The sequence below is a fragment of the Melospiza georgiana genome, chromosome 2, assembly GCF_028018845.1.
Source record: "Melospiza georgiana isolate bMelGeo1 chromosome 2, bMelGeo1.pri, whole genome shotgun sequence".
Lineage (NCBI taxonomy): Eukaryota > Metazoa > Chordata > Aves > Passeriformes > Passerellidae > Melospiza > Melospiza georgiana.
Genome location: NC_080431.1, coordinates 86970800 through 86988738, shown reverse-complemented (window position 1 = coordinate 86988738; position 17939 = coordinate 86970800). Strand labels below are relative to the sequence as shown.

General features: G+C 43.4%; 2 protein-coding genes across 2 annotated transcripts in view; one reads left to right on the top strand and one right to left on the bottom strand.

Annotated features, from left to right (window-relative positions):
- The window catches only part of COL8A1 (collagen type VIII alpha 1 chain), a 71119-nt gene extending 67333 nt beyond the window's left edge, over nucleotides 1–3786 (top strand). Inside the window, exon 4 of the mRNA XM_058045820.1 lies at nucleotides 247–3786. Within this exon, the coding sequence (XP_057901803.1) occupies nucleotides 247–2153 (1907 nt within the window). The 3' untranslated portion in view covers nucleotides 2154–3786. The remainder of the gene's footprint in view (nucleotides 1–246) is intronic.
- Nucleotides 3787–4776: 990 nt separating this feature from the next.
- The window catches only part of ST3GAL6 (ST3 beta-galactoside alpha-2,3-sialyltransferase 6), a 43209-nt gene continuing 30046 nt past the window's right edge, over nucleotides 4777–17939 (bottom strand). The window contains exons 8-12 of the mRNA XM_058018450.1: nucleotides 16444–16539; nucleotides 15855–16041; nucleotides 14564–14701; nucleotides 10981–11133; nucleotides 4777–9292 (exon numbers count right to left, since the gene is read on the bottom strand). Of these exons, the coding sequence (XP_057874433.1) occupies nucleotides 9212–9292; nucleotides 10981–11133; nucleotides 14564–14701; nucleotides 15855–16041; nucleotides 16444–16539 (655 nt within the window). The 3' untranslated portion in view covers nucleotides 4777–9211. The remainder of the gene's footprint in view (nucleotides 9293–10980; nucleotides 11134–14563; nucleotides 14702–15854; nucleotides 16042–16443; nucleotides 16540–17939) is intronic.

The window sequence follows — 17939 nt, the reverse complement described above, 5'->3', positions numbered from 1 at the left end:
CTTTTACATATCATGCACAGTAATTACTTTGTGGTAACAGAAGCACACATGGAAGTTTGGAGTATGAAAAACAGTAACATCCTCTTTAATTCTCAACACCAACCTGTAACTCACTTGTTGTCTCTGTCTACCACAAAACGACAAGGCATCATTAAAAGCATATTCAATTCAAAACCCTGTTTTTGGAAGGATGTGACTGCACTCACCTTTTATCTCTCCCTCTCCCCTTTCTTCTTTTCTTCCCAGAAATTCCCATACGCAGTCTGAGGGGTGAGCAAGGTCCCCCGGGTGAGCCTGGACCAAGAGGGCCACCAGGGCCACCAGGATTACCAGGTCATGGTGTACCAGGAGCCAAAGGAAAACCAGGCCCGCAAGGATACCCAGGAATTGGAAAGCCGGGTTTGCCAGGGATGCCAGGAAAACCAGGGGTCATGGGGCCCCCAGGGCCAAGAGGGGAGATGGGGCCGAAGGGGGAGATTGGGCCCATGGGGATTCCTGGACCACAAGGCCCACCAGGGCCTCATGGGCTTCCTGGCATAGGGAAGGCGGGTGCTCCGGGGCTGCAGGGGCAACCAGGGCCAAAGGGTGAGCCTGGGATGAAGGGGCCACCAGGAATCCCTGGGATCCCAGGGCCAAAAGGGGAGAAGGGAGTTGGGATCCCAGGTTTGCCAGGTCTGAAGGGTCCACCTGGGCTTCCTGGTCCCCCTGGCCCCATAGGACTGCCAGGGGTTGGCAAACCCGGCATGGTCGGCTTCCCTGGCCCACAGGGACCCCTAGGCAAACCCGGACCCCCAGGAGAGTTGGGGCTGCAAGGGCCTCCAGGGGCCCCTGGGATCCAAGGCCCTCCCGGCGCGCCTGGTATTGGCAAACCAGGCCAAGATGGCATGCCCGGCCAGCCCGGCTTCCCGGGTGGCAAAGGGGAGCAAGGACTGCCAGGCCTGCCGGGGCCCCCCGGCCTCCCTGGGGTTGGGAAGCCGGGCTTCCCTGGGCCCAAAGGGGAGCGAGGTGTGGGTGGTCTGCCTGGGCCCCTGGGGCCGAAGGGGGAGAAGGGGCATGCAGGGCCACCTGGCATGGGAGGGCCACCAGGGGAACCCGGCCAGCCAGGACTGCCGGGCATCATGGGACCCCCGGGGGCCGCCGGTTTCCCAGGACCTAAAGGAGAGGGGGGTGCTGTAGGGCCACCAGGACCAGTCGGCCCCAAAGGCGAACCCGGCCTGCAGGGTTTTCCAGGAAAGCCAGGCTTTCCTGGGGAAGTGGGTGGCCCTGGGCTGCGGGGGCTGCCGGGCCCCACAGGACCCAAGGGGGAAGCCGGACACAAAGGCTTGCCGGGACTGCCGGGTGTCCCGGGGCTTGTGGGGCCAAAGGGTGAGCCCGGGCTCCCTGGAGCCCAGGGGCTTCAGGGCCCCTCGGGCATCCCGGGCATCGCGGGACCCAGTGGTCCTATCGGCCCCCCCGGGCTGCCAGGGGCAAAGGGCGAGCCAGGCATGCCCGGCCCCCCTGGCTTCCCTGGGGTAGGCAAACCTGGTGCTGCGGGGCTGCAGGGACCCCCGGGAAAACCTGGGGCACTCGGTCCTCCTGGCCAGCCGGGGGTCCAGGGGCCACCGGGCCCCCCCGGGCCGCCAGGTCCTTCTGTCATCATCCCGCCCACTCCACCAGCTGTGGGACAATACCTGCCTGAGGTGGGACCAGGGATAGACGGCTTGAAGCCCCCCTACAGCTACAAGGGCAAGAAAGACAAGACTGGCGGCATTGTTTACGAGATGCCTGCATTCACGGCAGAGCTGCTCACGCCTTTCCCCCGAGTCGGGGTGCCCGTGAAGTTCGACAAGCTCCTGTACAACGGCCGGCAGAACTACAATCCCCAGACGGGAATCTTCACATGCGAGATCCCCGGTGTCTACTATTTCGCCTACCACGTCCACTGTAAAGGCGCCAACGTGTGGGTGGCGCTGTACAAGAACAACGAGCCGCTCATGTACACCTACGACGAATACAAGAAGGGCTTCCTGGACCAGGCTTCGGGCAGTGCCGTGGTGCAGCTGATGCACGGAGACAAGGTTTATGTTCAGATGCCATCCGAGCAGGCGGCAGGACTCTATGCCGGGCAGTACGTTCATTCGTCTTTTTCAGGGTATTTATTGTATCCCATGTAAAGCAAACAGACACACACACACACACAACACAAACACAAAATCAAAACCTTTCTCCTCTGCTTCTTTTATACAACTAAAGGTGCATTTTATGACCATTTGACCATCTTGTACAAAAACAAAAATAATAAATACAAAGTTTAACATTATGCACAGCTAGTTATAAAAAAGGTGTGGCAAACATATCTAAAGATGTATATCAGGTTCATAAATAGTTGTTTTGCACCCAAGGGGGAAATATTAGCTGTACATTATATATTTCTGCAATGCCATGCTTACTTAATTTCATTCACAGTAATTCAGTACTAAAGTTCAAATCAGTGTATGTCACTCACTCGTGTTGCATTGATCATAGTTATGAGACGAAAAACAGTGACTTAAAGCAGAGTAGGTCAGTCTCTAATTATATTTTAAAAAATTGAGAGGCTTATTTGTCTGGGTGGGGGTTTTCTTTGATTTTTTATAACCAGTCTACCTGACAAGCAAGGGTTCCCTTAGCTGGAGACTTTTATTTCCCTTCCCCTGTAATAAAATAATCCTGCATGTGTGAGTTTTTTTCCTGAACAATTTATTTATGATGGAAGAGAAATCCTGATAGCATGATCATTCCCCCCGAGCCTTCTCCAGCAGTCACTGGACCTAAAATGTCACCAGTGCCTCCAGCAGGCACTGGCTTCACTTCTAAATTCCACAGCACTTAAAAAGTCTCCGTTCCCTATTCACACAGCTCAAGTAGAGGAGGTAAATCTCCCCCATTAATTTGTGCCACATCATTGAGACATTTTAGCCAACACATGGCCATACTTCCAGGTGGCATAAATTTGCTTGGATTTCTGTGCTTGTACCAAGAATACACTTAGCTTGTCAGAAGAAACATCTATTCTGCCACTCAGCAAAAGCTGAATCAGTTTGCTTTTCAATGACTAGGCAAAGCAGAAGTAGCTTTGTTTGCTTAACTGATTTACTGCTTGAGATCAACCAATAACTTTACTGGCAATACTGATCATGCAAATTTATCTGAGAACTTGGTTCTATCTAAAAACTGATTTCCAATCCTTATTTATACGTTACCAGTTGTCAAGGAGAACCTGCAGGCCTCAATACTTTTCTGTACTTGAGGACAGTGACTTCTGTGCATGAAGTCTCTGTCTGCTCATCAGTGGTGCTAAATCTCACCTCAACAAGTGTTCTGTTTCCAAAGGGCAGTGGACCTTGCTGTGGTTCCCTGTACAGTGCTGCACATCACACATGGCTGCACTAGTTCAAGGAGCTAAGTGCTCATCACTTCTTCAGTGTCTTTAGCTACCGCTACTGCTTTTGATTCAAAAATGAACTAGATTTTTTCATGTAGAACTAAGATTGGATTTAACTGGCATGACCATTATTTAAATGCAGAGTTTAATGCAGTCTAACGTTGACTAAGGACTCCAGTGACATAATGTGGTGCTTTATCTCAGAAATTTTATGGAATGGTGGCAGGAATGGACAAACAGTTTACCAGACACTGGTGACTTCAGTATGTTCCCAGAATATAGGAGATACGTCAAAAGCAAATAATTTTGTATTTAAAATTTTTGTACTGATTTGAAAGAAATACCTTATTAAATATCTTTAAAAATAAAACCAAAAACCAATTCTGTCTTCATTCAGAACTATCAGAAGGAACATTCATCCTGCTGAACTCATTTATCAGACCACAAGGGCTCTCTGAAACCACTGACAGCCTGATAGAGGGGGGGGAAATTAAGAGATACACCCTTTTCTCTAGTTCCCATCTCCTGGTAAAACATGCTGTAAGCCAGAGAGGGAACACATCCCATTCAGTGGCAGGGCACAGCAGGGTTTGGGGGGTACATGAAGAGGGAGGGACTCCCTCAGGTAGCCCCTGGGGACAAATACTGCTCAGCATGAGCCAACATGGGAGTGCAGCTGAAGAAGGCAGAGGGACAACCAAGGAATCAGCCACAGAGGCTGCTGCTAAGGGCTTCTGTTGCCTGAAAAGGCAGAACTGGCTGCCCAGGATGAGAGGTGCTGGCTCTCCTGATGTGGTTTCCTCACCTCAAAGACAAGCATTTCCTCAAAGCTGGTGAACACCTGAACTGTCCATACTGAAAGCTATGCACTGAATACCTACTTTGCCAGAGAATTGTTATCTGAATCTCCCTTGGACTCCCTGAAGCCTTCAGCACCTCATTTTTACTGCACAAAGGAAAAATACTGCACTCAGCATCTCTCTATCTAAAGCCATTTTCCCTTTCTAAAATTTTTTATCGCACACCATCTTCGTTCTTCATCTCTTATTTTAGCAGTCCCCCATCAGTTCACAGTAAGACAAACAAGATTCAAAATACAACGAAAAATTTGAATCACAAGGATGCTGCTCTTGATCTTACCCACAAAAAACATGTCTTGGCTATGGTTGTATTCCGCCTGGATCTCTAGCCACGGTACAACTCTGTCCATCTAGGTTCAAAAACTTTCAGCTGTTTGTTCTACAAAGCACTGAAGTTTGTTCCAAAACTTGAAACCATATCTGACAACACCATTTACTTGACACACGAATAATAACAGCCCTGGGCATACCCACACATCCACACACACAGAACACCAGCCTTGCAAAAATAAGTCTGAGGTCACTGTCTTTAAGAGTTTATTCACAGGAAAATAATCTCCTTCTATATGTAGCATTCAAAATTTCATTTGAAACAACTCAAAGAATTCTTCAAAATACAGGTGGCATTTCAAAGACATATAAAACTTAAGACAAATAGCAAATAAAATAAGTATTTCCCAATACCAAAAACATATGCTGAGCTTTATATGTTCTTAAAAATCAGAGTCCACTTAAAAGTGAAGGTATTTATACTCTTCCCCCAGAGCATTGCTAAAAATGAAAGCATGGCATTGGAAACAAGAAGTACCACATGCTAATTAAACATCAAAGTTGTGATTCTGTATTATTATCACCTATATAGTCACTGGAAATATCTGGAATACATTTAGGAACATCTCCTAGACACTCAGATTAGTATTTAGTGCAATAGTCTGCGACTTCCCTTAATTATTACAGCAGAGGAAATAACAGTTTCCCAACAAAGAAACCTCCAGAAAGTCTGAGCCAAACAGAGCTTTCAGCCAACATGTGTCATCCTGCCTGTTTTGTGCATAGTTTGGTATTTTAGAGCTGTGACTATCTGACAGTGCAGCATTTTGATATGGGTGGCAGATAAAATGCAGAAGGACCTTTGCTGTAAATTCAGCAAGCTGCCAAAGAACATGAACAGAATAAGAAGAGAGGAGAACATCTTACTTCAGCTAGAAAAATGATGGGAGACACTGGGGACCTACACAGTTACACCATTATCAGACACATAAATAAAGCTGGCAGCACCCTGGGATTCAAAACTGGCAGCTTCACTCCCGATATGATTAAAAAAAAAAAAACAGATAGCTTTTAAAGGGAAGTTTCAGTGCAGATTTCATTTTCAAAAACGGCAAAAAGGTAAAAAATGTCCTAATAGCAGGTCACGCCCAGAAACTATCTAAGTATTTGATGTTAGCATTATTGTTTTATTCTAAAAGCCCCAAGTGTTTGGTACTGCAAAACACCTCTGAAAATGTGTGCCCAGACAGAAGAGACACTAATTTGTGATCACTGCTGAGAAACACACTACATATGGGTGTTTCTGCCTCTGTCCTTGAGGCAGAGCAGCAGGAATGCTGTACGTGAAGCAGGTGCTGGAACAGGGCTGGTGTACACAGGATCCTACAACTTGTGGGGAGAAAAATTCATGACTTGGCTCACTGCTTATAATAGAAGAGAAAAAAGCTACTGGCCTGCAAGCAGGGCTTTCAAAAAAAAAAAAAAAAAAAAAAAAAAAAAAAAAAAAAAAGAAAACAAAAAACCCAAACAAACAAAAACCCAACAACAACAAAAAACCCCCACCACAAATGCCTGATAGTTTATCAGCAACATCAGCTCTTGGCTTGATCCTGAGGGAACAGTTTCATTCAAAATGTTACCCAGTCACCCAGGCACAAAAACTGCAGTGGTCTCAACACCCCTGGCAGGAGCACAGAAGTGGTAGAAAAATATCCCTCAAAATACCGCTTAATTTGAAAAATAAGTCAGCCATACCATGGGAAAGCTTATTAGGATATGAAAAGAAACAGCTGATATGGATAAATGCTTGTCGAGAACATATTAAATTCATTGAGAACACCACATATTATTTAAAAAAATATTTTAGGGAGATCAAAAAGCTGATGTGGCAAAAGTGGAAAAGACTAAAGGAATTTTTTTTTTTTTAAGTACAAAGATTTTGGGAGACACCATTTGTTTGTCATGAGGCTTCTATTTTTTTCCAATTATTTTATTTGATCTGCTACAGCTAGAATCCAAATCCCATCCTCCCAAAAAAAGCAGAAAACCTACTAGAAAAATTGGAGAAGGAATCAGTTTAGATTAGTGGGAAGACTATCTCTGGAGATGAAATAAAGCAGAGAAAATAACCACATCTTCAAAAGCAGAGCTCCCTACCCACTTCCTGGAACTGGAGACAGGGGTGGAGAAGCAGAGGGATGCAGTCTGCACCATCACAAAAACTCTCCTCACAGTGTCCGGAACATATTCAACAGCTCTCCTGGAAAAATACCCTCCTGGACAGCTTCCTGCAAGATGTTACACGGATGCAGCTGAAATGTGGCAACAGCCATTGGGAGAGCAGGGGGCCCCAGCTCTGGAAGTAACCACAGGTTTTGAGGGTGAACGAGCAGCCCCCCACTTCTGCTGGCCTTGGCTCTCAACACAATCTAAGATCTCCCAGGGGCTTCTCTGCAACAACAGCTTGGAGAACACTGCTATGTCTGCAAAAAGCCTTGCCACAGCAGCTTTTGCAGTGGAATTACTACTGTCCGGAGTTTAAATCACTGTAGGTCTGGGGCTGCAGAATCACATACAAACCTTTTTAATTAACTGAAATAACCAGGAGAAATGAATGCTGTTAGAGACACAAGGACAATAATGTCACTATTTTCTTGAGTGAAACCCCACCTGTTTGTATTGAGATTTTCAAGCGGAAATCTCTACAAAGTCTCAGGAAAAAGTAAAGGAAATACAAAAAATTAAGAGCCCTTCCGCCAGTTGGTGAAGAAATGATGATTTCCTCCATTTCTACCACCAGTGTCACCTGGGGACATGACCCCCTCTCCCCCACACCCCGACCTGCCACCCTGCACACAGCTGGAGTACAGCTGCAGCCAAGCAACATGCAGCAGACAAGACACCATGACACACCCTGTCCCTTGCTGGGACACACCTGCATCCTTCCCCAGCCCATGCCACAGATTTTTCTGACATCTCAAGTTATTTCAGGCATGTCCAGCTTGCTTGAAACAGACCAAAGCTCAGGAATCACTGGGTGAAAACACAAGCCTCCTTTCCCTTCAGCTGTGGCACCTCTCCAATCCACACTGCCTTCCCCTTAATTCCCAAATGGCAATTCCTCTACATAGCTGCAGCAAAACAAATTGTGTTTTTGCAGTCTTGCAATCCTCACTTTCTGAAAATAACAAATACCCTGGTTTATGTTCATATTGTGATTGTATGCATTACTCCTAAATGTCCTCTCTATATAATTTTATAGAAAAGCAACCATGGTATTCCTACCAACTTCAAAGACTTTTTAAAGTGGACTTATTTGCCTTTTCTTCAGGTTTGATTAATAAAGATAACCACAAAATCATCCAGAAATTCTGCCATAATTAAAACAAAAATTTTATATACATGTTCTGTGAGAGAACTGGAACTGCACGTGGTTGTTCTTTGACAGCTGTCAAGCATGTTCCCAAGCAGATTTCATTTATTCACAGGCTTGTCAGAGACAAACCAATACAGGAAATATAAACTTCCCATTAAATGTTTCAACTAAAATCTTGAGCAAATTTCCCACTGCTAAATGACTTAGTTCATCCACACACTTCAAACTTAAATGTCAACAGAGAAGAGGTAAACAGATGCCAAATGATAATTCAGCCAAAGTACATCCTGGATATTCCCTACCACACTCTAATGCCAAAAATGGGAGTATTCCTTGTTTGTATTGATGTATTACAACATCTGAGGAAGGAGACTGTCCTCATTTGGAAAAATCCACCTGTTTTTGAGGAAACAAACAAAAAAAAAATGCATAAGATGCTGTCCTGGAGAACTAGGACTCCAACAAACATTGACTCTAAACTCAGGCATGAACATGTTTGTCCAATCTTTTGTTTCTATTGTGCTATGGGGGCTGACACAGGTAGTTCAGACAGCTCTTCAGTCTTCATATTCCCTCTTTTTTAAGTCAAGTCAGCAACTGTAAAATTTACTGGATGCACAGCACAGGAGCACAGGGAGTATTATTATTCTACAAAATGTGTACAACATTGTCAACACCAACATCTCCACAAATCAGACAAAGGGTCTTCACCTTCGGCAGAGGCAGACAGAAGCCGAGAGTTGATGGTCAGTGCAGAAGCTGTGGGTGCTCGGCTGAAGGTGGACATCCTCTCCTCAGGAGTATGGCAGAACAAAACCTGTACAGTCTGTATGTTCCCCCTTCTCCAAAACACACAGTAATGATTTAGATGCATAGTTTTAAAGCAATTTTCATACAAGAAGACAAGATAGTCATGACTTTATGTCCACCTACTGAATGAACACCGGTCATCTCAGTCTCTTGACAGTGGAACTCTTTTGGAGGACAACATCAGAAATAAAAGTATTCCAGAGAATTAATCATTTGGAAAGTGATGTACATCACATTTTTATATATCCCTGATACTTTCAGTTGAAAGTTTCATGGTTTCCCCACTATTAAATATCTTCACAGAAATTCAGTTAACTTTGTTTGCAACAGTCCATTACCCTCAGTTAAAAGCTTTTGCCTTGATGAGGTTTCTGGGCTCCTTTAAACAGTAAACAGTTATGTTGCACTTAAAAAATAAAAATGTCATACAAAAAATAAACATTTTTCAAATCTTGAAAATAGTGATTGTTCTTTGTATTTTCCATTCAGCTTTCATGTCAAATTGATCACAAAGTTCTTGTCTATAAGCTTCTTCAAAAATTTCTGCTCGGCGGTGATGTTGTGGTATTCATTCTAAAGAGATGTGAGGGAATAATAAAATGAATTATGAAATCAAATTATAACCAGCAGCACCACTTGGCCATTCCTTTCTATTACCTGGGATACTTGGAAGATGCTAAGAACAGAAAAGGTCTGGGGAAAGACTTCTTAGCAAAGGCTTAGCACAGTTTCCCAAGAAAACAAGATGCTCAAAACTAGATTAGATATTTCCATAAGGACACAACTGAAAAGGATGACCCTTTGGTGATAAGAACAGGTGAAATGTGGGCTCACAGAAATCCTTCCATTATTAACTCTTCCAAATCCTTGCCCTGCTTATTCAGAGCAACAGCTCTGTAAGAACATTTACAGCACAAGCAGTAAGAAAATGAGTAATCGTCAAAGCTCAGTGCAGGTTCTTGAAAAAGCACAGCAGGCACTTCTAGTTCAGATGCATCCTGCCAATTAGGTTCAGCAAGCCCAAAGCAACCCATCTTCTGTGCTGTATCCAGGTTCTCAAGGAGACCACTAAGGTTAGTGGAGGGCAGCACAAGGAAAGTAAATTTACTTAAAGACACTGAATCCTGTAAATAAAAACTAATATAATATGTATACTGCATAAAAGATTATACGGATATAGTATGGTATTTGCAATTTATTGCCACTAAAGAACTAAAAGGAACATTTTTGTTTAATAGTTTGTTTTTTGAAGTTTTGAGACTTCAGGAAACTTATGGATGTCTATTCAACTAATGATCAGCCTTACTCAAGCTTAGTATATGTTGAAGAAACGCACCTGCAAAGAAGACCCTCCAAAGGAGGACGAGTTCAGTGTCAGAAAATTATCTCAGAATACCAGGCATCTAGGAGTTCTGAGAAAAACATGAAAGGCTCCTATGGGCATTGTCTCTACCATTCCTCTTCAGCAAATGGAAGAGGAAGAAAATGGCACCCATATGCTCTGGGCAAATGACCAAAGAAAACTTCACACTGCAGTGAAGGGCTAAGACAGGGTTGGCTTGAAATACAGAGATTAAGACAAATGAATACAAAAGCAGAGACATAAAAGAAAACAGAGGCATGGCCTTAGCAAAGCAGGAAGGAGGAGAAGGCATTCCTGATACTTTCCAGGCTCCTGCTGAGTTGTGGCTTCCTCCTCCTGGAAGCAGTTCCTTCTCTTCCTAGCCTCCTCCAAGAGCCGCTTTTCTTTTCTACTTTGAATTTCCAAAATTCAGTTCTTTTCCTATGCAAGACCTATACAAGTTCATAGGTCTTAACTCCTTCCATTCCCCTTTGCTCTTCTTTCTGCCTTTTAAGGAGTCTGATAGCTAGGACATACAGTACAAGTAGGTGCCAAGGAAAAAGACAACACCAAAAGAAACAACATTGCTTATGTGCTGACAGTGCTAACAAAGATGTCTCTAGGACAAGAGCTGTGCAGCCTAAGGAAAACACCAGCAAAGCTGAACACAACACACAAATGGACATCTCATGCAGACACTGCAGAATATGGTACAGCACAAGGGACACAACGATCAATATCTACATTTTTCAGAAACAACAGCAGACAGGAAGAGATGCAAGCAATGTTAACCCACAAGCAGCTGAACCAGGAGAAGGTGGGAGGCCCTTCTGACCTGCAGTCCACACTTCTATCTATATTGAATTGCCTTCCCCAATTACCAGCTCTATTTCTCTCAGCACAAACAAGTGTTAGTTACCTGCATCATCTGAGACATGGTTTCATTGCCATAGTAGTGCAAAGAGCTATTTCTGTCAGTGAAGTCATACTTGAAGCCTGCCAGATGGACTTCATGGCATATGTGAAATGCCAGTGTAATGGCAATTAGCCCTGTTGTTGGATGCTTGGGTTTCTGCAACAAAATACAAAGAGAACACATAAATACATACCTGGCAGCCTAATGGGAACAGCAAACTTAAGAACAGAGACAAGGGCAATCAGGCAGCCTGGGTCTTCTACAGATGTTTGGTTTTTACAGGTTGATCCACTCCTATTGCTAAAGAAATAAGGTACTGCCCCCTCAGGCTTCCTATGAACAGGGGTGTCTGTGCTGTCAGCCCCACAGGCTTCCCTGGAATTCCTTGGTTTCTAGTGAGGGCTGAGCCCACAGTGTAGTCCTTCCCTCCACAGAGGCATCAGAAAGTCTCCCCATTGCTCTGCTCAGCTACTTTCATAAAACTGGGCAGGCTTCACTACACTGGAAAACAATTTACAACCCCCTCAAATTTGACTCAATTATGAGATGTGTTCAGAAGTCGCCACATGATGGAGACCCAGATGAACAGAATATGATATGACAAAATTTTCATAGCAACAAACTAAAAAAGCATGAAGGCTATGACTACACAAATTTGACTGAATTTGCATTTCTTCAAAGCAGGGAAATTCCAGAAGAACTTTGCTTCAGACCTTCCCATGCTATTCCCATTAGAAGAAACAAAATTATTTCTCCCTACAGTAAGTTCGGAAGCAAATGCAATGTAAAATGAACAGCATGTCATGAACGGGTTTTAACTGTGCAAAATTAAGAGCACCTAACCAAAAGGTAGCATTTCTCACAAAAGCACAGCAGAACTCCATGCAACCATCTGCCCTATCTTGTGTTCAGATACATGACTTCCTTAGTACCAGGAGAGGCTAATACGATCTGGGGAAGTAAATAAGGCATGCTTTTTTAGAGAGAGATGAACTCATTCATTTGACCATGATGAAGCTAAGGTGAAAAGGTGTCCCCAGAAATGAACAAAACTTTCAGGCACCAATACCCTTCTTAGCTACAGAAAAATTTTTTCTCTGAGACCAAAACAGCTATCTTATGCTCTTTAGTAGCTGCAGTCAAACCTCAAACTGAGCACAAAATCATGGGCTTTTTTTTGAACTCTGACCCCAAGGCTCAGTTTGTCTCTGAAAAAGATGCAGACAAATCAATACTAGACAACTCTGTGCATAGAAAAGGCAGATGCACTCAATGTTTTTCTTTGTGACAACACTTCATATGACAACACAAAAAATCCCCAGGAAGGAGTTGCTATTCTCAGCTCTTTAAAGTCTAACTGAAGTCACAGAAAGGAACTATCACCTTTTATGGAAAAAATTTTGGTACTTTTATGCAACGCTTGGAATATTCCAGATATAGTATCTGCTTAAAATGTGCACTATGCCCAGGGCTCCTGCCAGTTAGCAAAATAACTTTCTGCCCTAGGGGCCCAACATCATAAACTCAGTGGTGACTCTGTTGCAACATCCATACTAAACAGGATCCCAAAACTATGGCAGGAATGCTACATGTCACGATTAGTGCTATTTGGAAATATCAGGAGTACCACAGGTTGCAACTACCTCTGTTCACCTGTAGCTATCATAAAATTCACTTCAAAAAATATCATTTAAAAGCAACTACTTTTAAAATGTACTATCATGCTATATCCAGATATCCTCTTCCCCTAATTAAATATTTTCAGCCTACTTAATGGGAATAGGCACAGCCCTGGAATGACTCCACTACACTTTCTGAGTTTAGAGTTCAGTGGTGCTGGGGCAACACATCTGATTTTATTCCCAGCTCTACCAACAATCAGAAATGCTTATTGGCTATGCACTAATGTGCTCACTGGGAACATGAGACTGATTTAATGGAAAAGGTAAGGACAGCAGGGAAAGCAACAGTGGTTGCTGGCATGTCCTGCAGGCAGAGGGGGCTGAAGCACAGGACAGTGAAGGCAGCACCAGCCCTGCCCAGGGACAAGCAATGGGACAGAGGGCCCCGGTGTGAGACCTTCCTGCCCATGGAGCCTGTGGTGTGACCTGCACCTTAACCAAGCTGTGCCAGTGCCACTGCAGATGCGCAGGCTCCTGTTATCTCCCAGTCACAGCCCACCTCTGAGATGAGAGGAAAGGGAGGAAGAGCATGCTTGAGATTGATCATTGTTGTACAGGGGCGGGGAACTGCAAAACCCCTGGCATGCAGTAAGTAGGATATATATGCGGGTAGCAGAAGGGGACTCTAGCTCTGTGCAGGAGCACTCAAAGGCAGGAGAAGAGCCAAGGGGCTTGTGCCTACATATCAGCTGACACCATGCACATCTCTCTGACTCACTGACTTTTAATGTCCACTTCCACTGAGAGGGGAGCCCCAGAAGAGTCAGGAGGAACTTCTGGACCCATGGAGGCCATGTGCGTTCTGTGGCCATTTAGAATAGTCAGGCATCCAATTACTATGCTGCTTTCTTGCCACCCTTGGCTGAAAACCTGAAATGCCAGGGGCCCAAGCAAGCACATACCAAAATGGCTATTCCAGTCTGAGAGTTAGTAAGGGAGAAAAAAAAAACCACTATTAGGCTCAGAAAACAGAAAGAAATTTTAGAAAGAGGTACAGAACATACCCCCATGCCATCCACTCAATATTAGAAAGAGTAAACCAGAAAAAAATTTGTGGCAGATACTCCACAGTGACAGCCTGTTAACATTTCCACACGTATCATTTGGGTGGTGTTGGTGAAGTGGGGATGGGACCCCAGGTAAACTGTCTCTGTGCAAAACAGCACATGGTTGATCCTGACTGCACAAGGGAGGTTCCCAGCTTGAAGCTTTACCTTTCATCAAAAACATTTTTCCATCAAGACCCGACAATTAAAACATATTTTTATGTCCAAATTGCTGGTTAGCTCATTACAATGCTTGGCATCAAATCAGTAAGTACAACCGTGCTGCCAGACATTCATTATTAGCATAGGGTTGGAATATCTTCATTGTTCCCTAGTCCCTCCCCAGCCCCAGGAACATGAAATTGCAGAGAGTTAGAATTACCAGTTTGCTAGGGTTTGGAGGGGGGGGGTATTTTTGGTCTTTTGGGTTTTGGCGGAGGTTTCATTGTTTGTTTGGGGTTTTTTGTCTGTGTTTTTATGTGCCTTGAGGTTTTTTTTTAAAAACACCCAGAATTCATATTCAGACTCCCTATTATTTCTAGAAGCTCTTTGGATCTGTCATGCTGCATTACCTCCCTGTCTTCCCCAGTTTTGATAAAGGCATTTTGTCTGTCAGGAAAGCAGCTTCATTTCATACCAATTACAGAACCCATAAAAAGGTACTTTTGGCACACAACGCTAGCCACTCTTTTTGGGTTCCATTCTCCCATCTTCTAAAACCACCATCTAAATGGCAAACTACTTTAATGCACACCTAAAGGGTTTTCTACATTACAGTCCACTGTAATAAACATATAATTGCCTCTAAATACACATTTGGTTGTACAAAACTAGAAGAGACAAAAGGAAAAAGCGTACCTCCTTCTTAGGAAACCTTGTTGGGAAATGAAGCCACTCATAAGCAGCTTTCCTGGTGATGCTGGGATCAAGAATCCTGATTTGACTCGATTTGTAGATCATATTCAGAGCTGGTTTCTTCCAGAAGCCCTTCACGCTCTGTGACAGGCAAGTAAATACACATTTTTAACAAATGAAAACAGCTGAATTTAGTTTTGTAGCAACTCTAACCAGTGTAAACTCCAAGAGCATGAGGTTAAAGAAGAAGAAGAGCGCTTAATCTCCCTAAGTTCAAAAACACCTCCTCCTGCAACAGGAAACGGACTGCTGCAGCCGTAGCCAGCTGGCTGGAAAACAGCTTTGCAGGAAGGTCCCTGATGGACGACATGTACCAACAATATGCCCTGGAGGCCATAAATACTCACTGTGTGCTGGCCATGTTAGTAAGAGCATAGGCAACAGGCAGACAGAAGTTGCTATTATTCTCAATTACTTTGCACTGTGCCCTTTCTGCAGTCCCACAAATGCTGTGTTGGGCTCCCTGCTGTGCAGGAGAGTGTCAGCAGAGGGTCACTACAACAGCCAAGAGGCCAGAGCCCACAGCAAACAAAAAGGGTCTGAGCAGGCTGGGTTTGTTCAACCCATCTTCAACTATCTGAAGGGGTTAACGAAGATGAGATCACACTCTTCTCAGAGGCACACAGTGAAAGAAGGAGAAATTTTCTCCTGCAAGTGTGCTGAAGCACTGGAATGGTGTTTGTAGAAATATCCTTGGAGATACTCAAGATTTACTCAGACTGAGAACTCAGTATGACTTTGAACTTGGTCCTTAATGAAGAAGACTCAAAAAGATTTTGGACTTAAGACCTTCTGAGAGAGGTCACTTTTAACATAATTCTGCAATTCCTGCAAGTGCACAGGATAAAATAATGTGGAAAATGGCTGGAGCATGTTAAAATATCAAACAACACTAGGAAGAGGATAAAAATACATTTTCCAGAGGTATACTGCTCAGTGGGAGGAACTGATCAAATATGTGCATTAGAAAGAAGACAAAGCATTTATGGAAGAGGGATATTAAATAAAATGACTACAAGGAGATCCAGAGCTCCTCACAGAATTCACAGAATGACTAGGTTAGAAGAGACCTTAAAGATCATTGAGCCCAGCCCATGCCCTAACACCTCAACTAAACCATGGCACCAGGTACCTCCCTCTCAGCTGGAAGGACTACAATTAAAAAAAAAAATGTGTATTTTACAGAAGCAATGTGTGGCAAGATGAGCCAAGGCATATGAATAATTGAACTCACTATTTTCTGACCACCAAGTATCTCCCAAAGCCACTTCAAGTCCCGTGGTTTGAAGACGATGAGAACAATAGTGGTATTAGGGTCATAGTGGATGGGATCTGAGAAGATAGATTCTGGGTAAGAAAGGCGAAAAGTTGTCCTCCTCCCAACATCCTCTTCGTACCCTATCACAGGGCCATTATTCATTCTGTAGAGGACACAGGCACAGAGACATCAGTGACAGCCCCACCCGTGTTCCTACTGTGCAGCGGCTACCACATGTGTTGTTAGTCTGCAGGACAAACACTGTGTGTGGCTACAGGAAAGTTTAGCAGCCCAGCATTTACGTATCACATTAAACAGCAGAGGAGCAATTATCAGGTGCACTCACCCTCCTGTACACTCAGAGGGATCAAGCACACACAGGAATGTGGCCAAGGTGGTTTAAAATACAGTCACACAATTGCGCATCGTGTGTCACTCAAGCAGAAAGCGTCTTCTAATTTGGCTCCAACACACACACACACTAGAGAAGGGCAGAGAGAGTACCTGGCCTTGGAGAACTACCCATTGCTCCGTGTACACAAAATGCAAAGGAGATAGCATTTACCTTATTATGATATCATACGAGTCAATTTTCTCCCCTAATGTCTTATTTCGAAGTACTCCTCCATTACCAACCACAATGCACCGTCGACAGGGAATGCTGTGGAACAAAGAGAAGTTTTAATATACATGACTTCCTTGGCTTCATATTATTAATGATACTTCTGCACGTTATCTGGATTATTTTCTAAGTAAGATTGTGTATTTTTTACAGCCCTTGGTCCCTAAAAAGCAGATTCAATCCCTTATCATGTACTATGGCTGTTTAAAAAAAAAAAAAGGCACTATTTCAGGGACTGACAAAGTCCATAATTGGCTTCTCTCTTGTGAAACTGTTTTTACACATCTCCTTTTTCTAGTGGTCTGCTGTTTAAGATCACACCTAACCAGTTTGTGATATGGGTGCCATTTGATAAATTATCTGCCACAGTCCTTCAAATTTGTACCAGTCTGGAAAAGCTAACTCAATATTAAGGTGCTTCTGCAGTATTATACAACTGTACGCCTCCAACACAAACTAAAGCAGCAAAATTTATGTTCACCTTACAGGCCTATGAGCTGTTCATGGAAAAATCTTAGCCCAATGACACATGGCAGCTTTTCAAATGAATATGGTGTTGATTTTTCTCCCTCTACTTTAAAGGTGCTGTCTAAGTCAAAACGCATTTACACAAGTGACTGTGAATGCTGTCATAATGTAACAAGATGGATTCCTTGATGAAAGGTTGCATTCTTATATGACCAGATTCAAATTAGACACCATTACTAGGCCTATAAAATACTACGTGCTGAAAAGTAAGATTTTATACTTCATCAAATCAAGAGAGAAATTTCAAATTTATAGTACATTCAGAGATAAAAAACATGCAAAATAGGTATTGCAGAGATGTTAAACTTATGAAAGTTTAAGCTCTTTGAAAGTTTAAGTTTAAGGTTTTCAAAGTTACCACAGGTTTTTTCAGTGCATATTTAGCTTTTACCATCCTGTTTCAATGCTAATAAAACATGCTGAAAAAAAAAAAAAAAAGGAGGAGGAGCTCACAAATAGGCTTGCTGGTTTTTTTACTCAATATATTTTGCCTTTTTAGGGAAGGTTTAAATCAAACATGTAAAACTGTAAACTCCTTTCAGAATAAGCACATCATTTTTTGTTGTAAAAATGCCTCTTTGTTTAGAGCAAAAGCCATTCAATTTGGTTGCAGCAGGAACAATGAGAAAATATAAGTCACCTCACAGTAACATCCCACTCCTTTAGATCTTTCTTCAAGTAAGAAAAAGGCACCATGCCACTTCTTGCTCTAGGTTCAGGACACCAAAACTATGTCCCAAAACCCACTATAACTTATATTGAATTCCCAGCATGGCACTTCATGCAAACTAATTAACTTCTTTCTCCTCAAATAGTCCAATCTGTTTTTTCAGCTCAGAGTTATTATTCAACATCAATCAAAACAGCTGGTTCCAGCCAAGACTGAGCAACATCTCAATGTACAAAGCAGT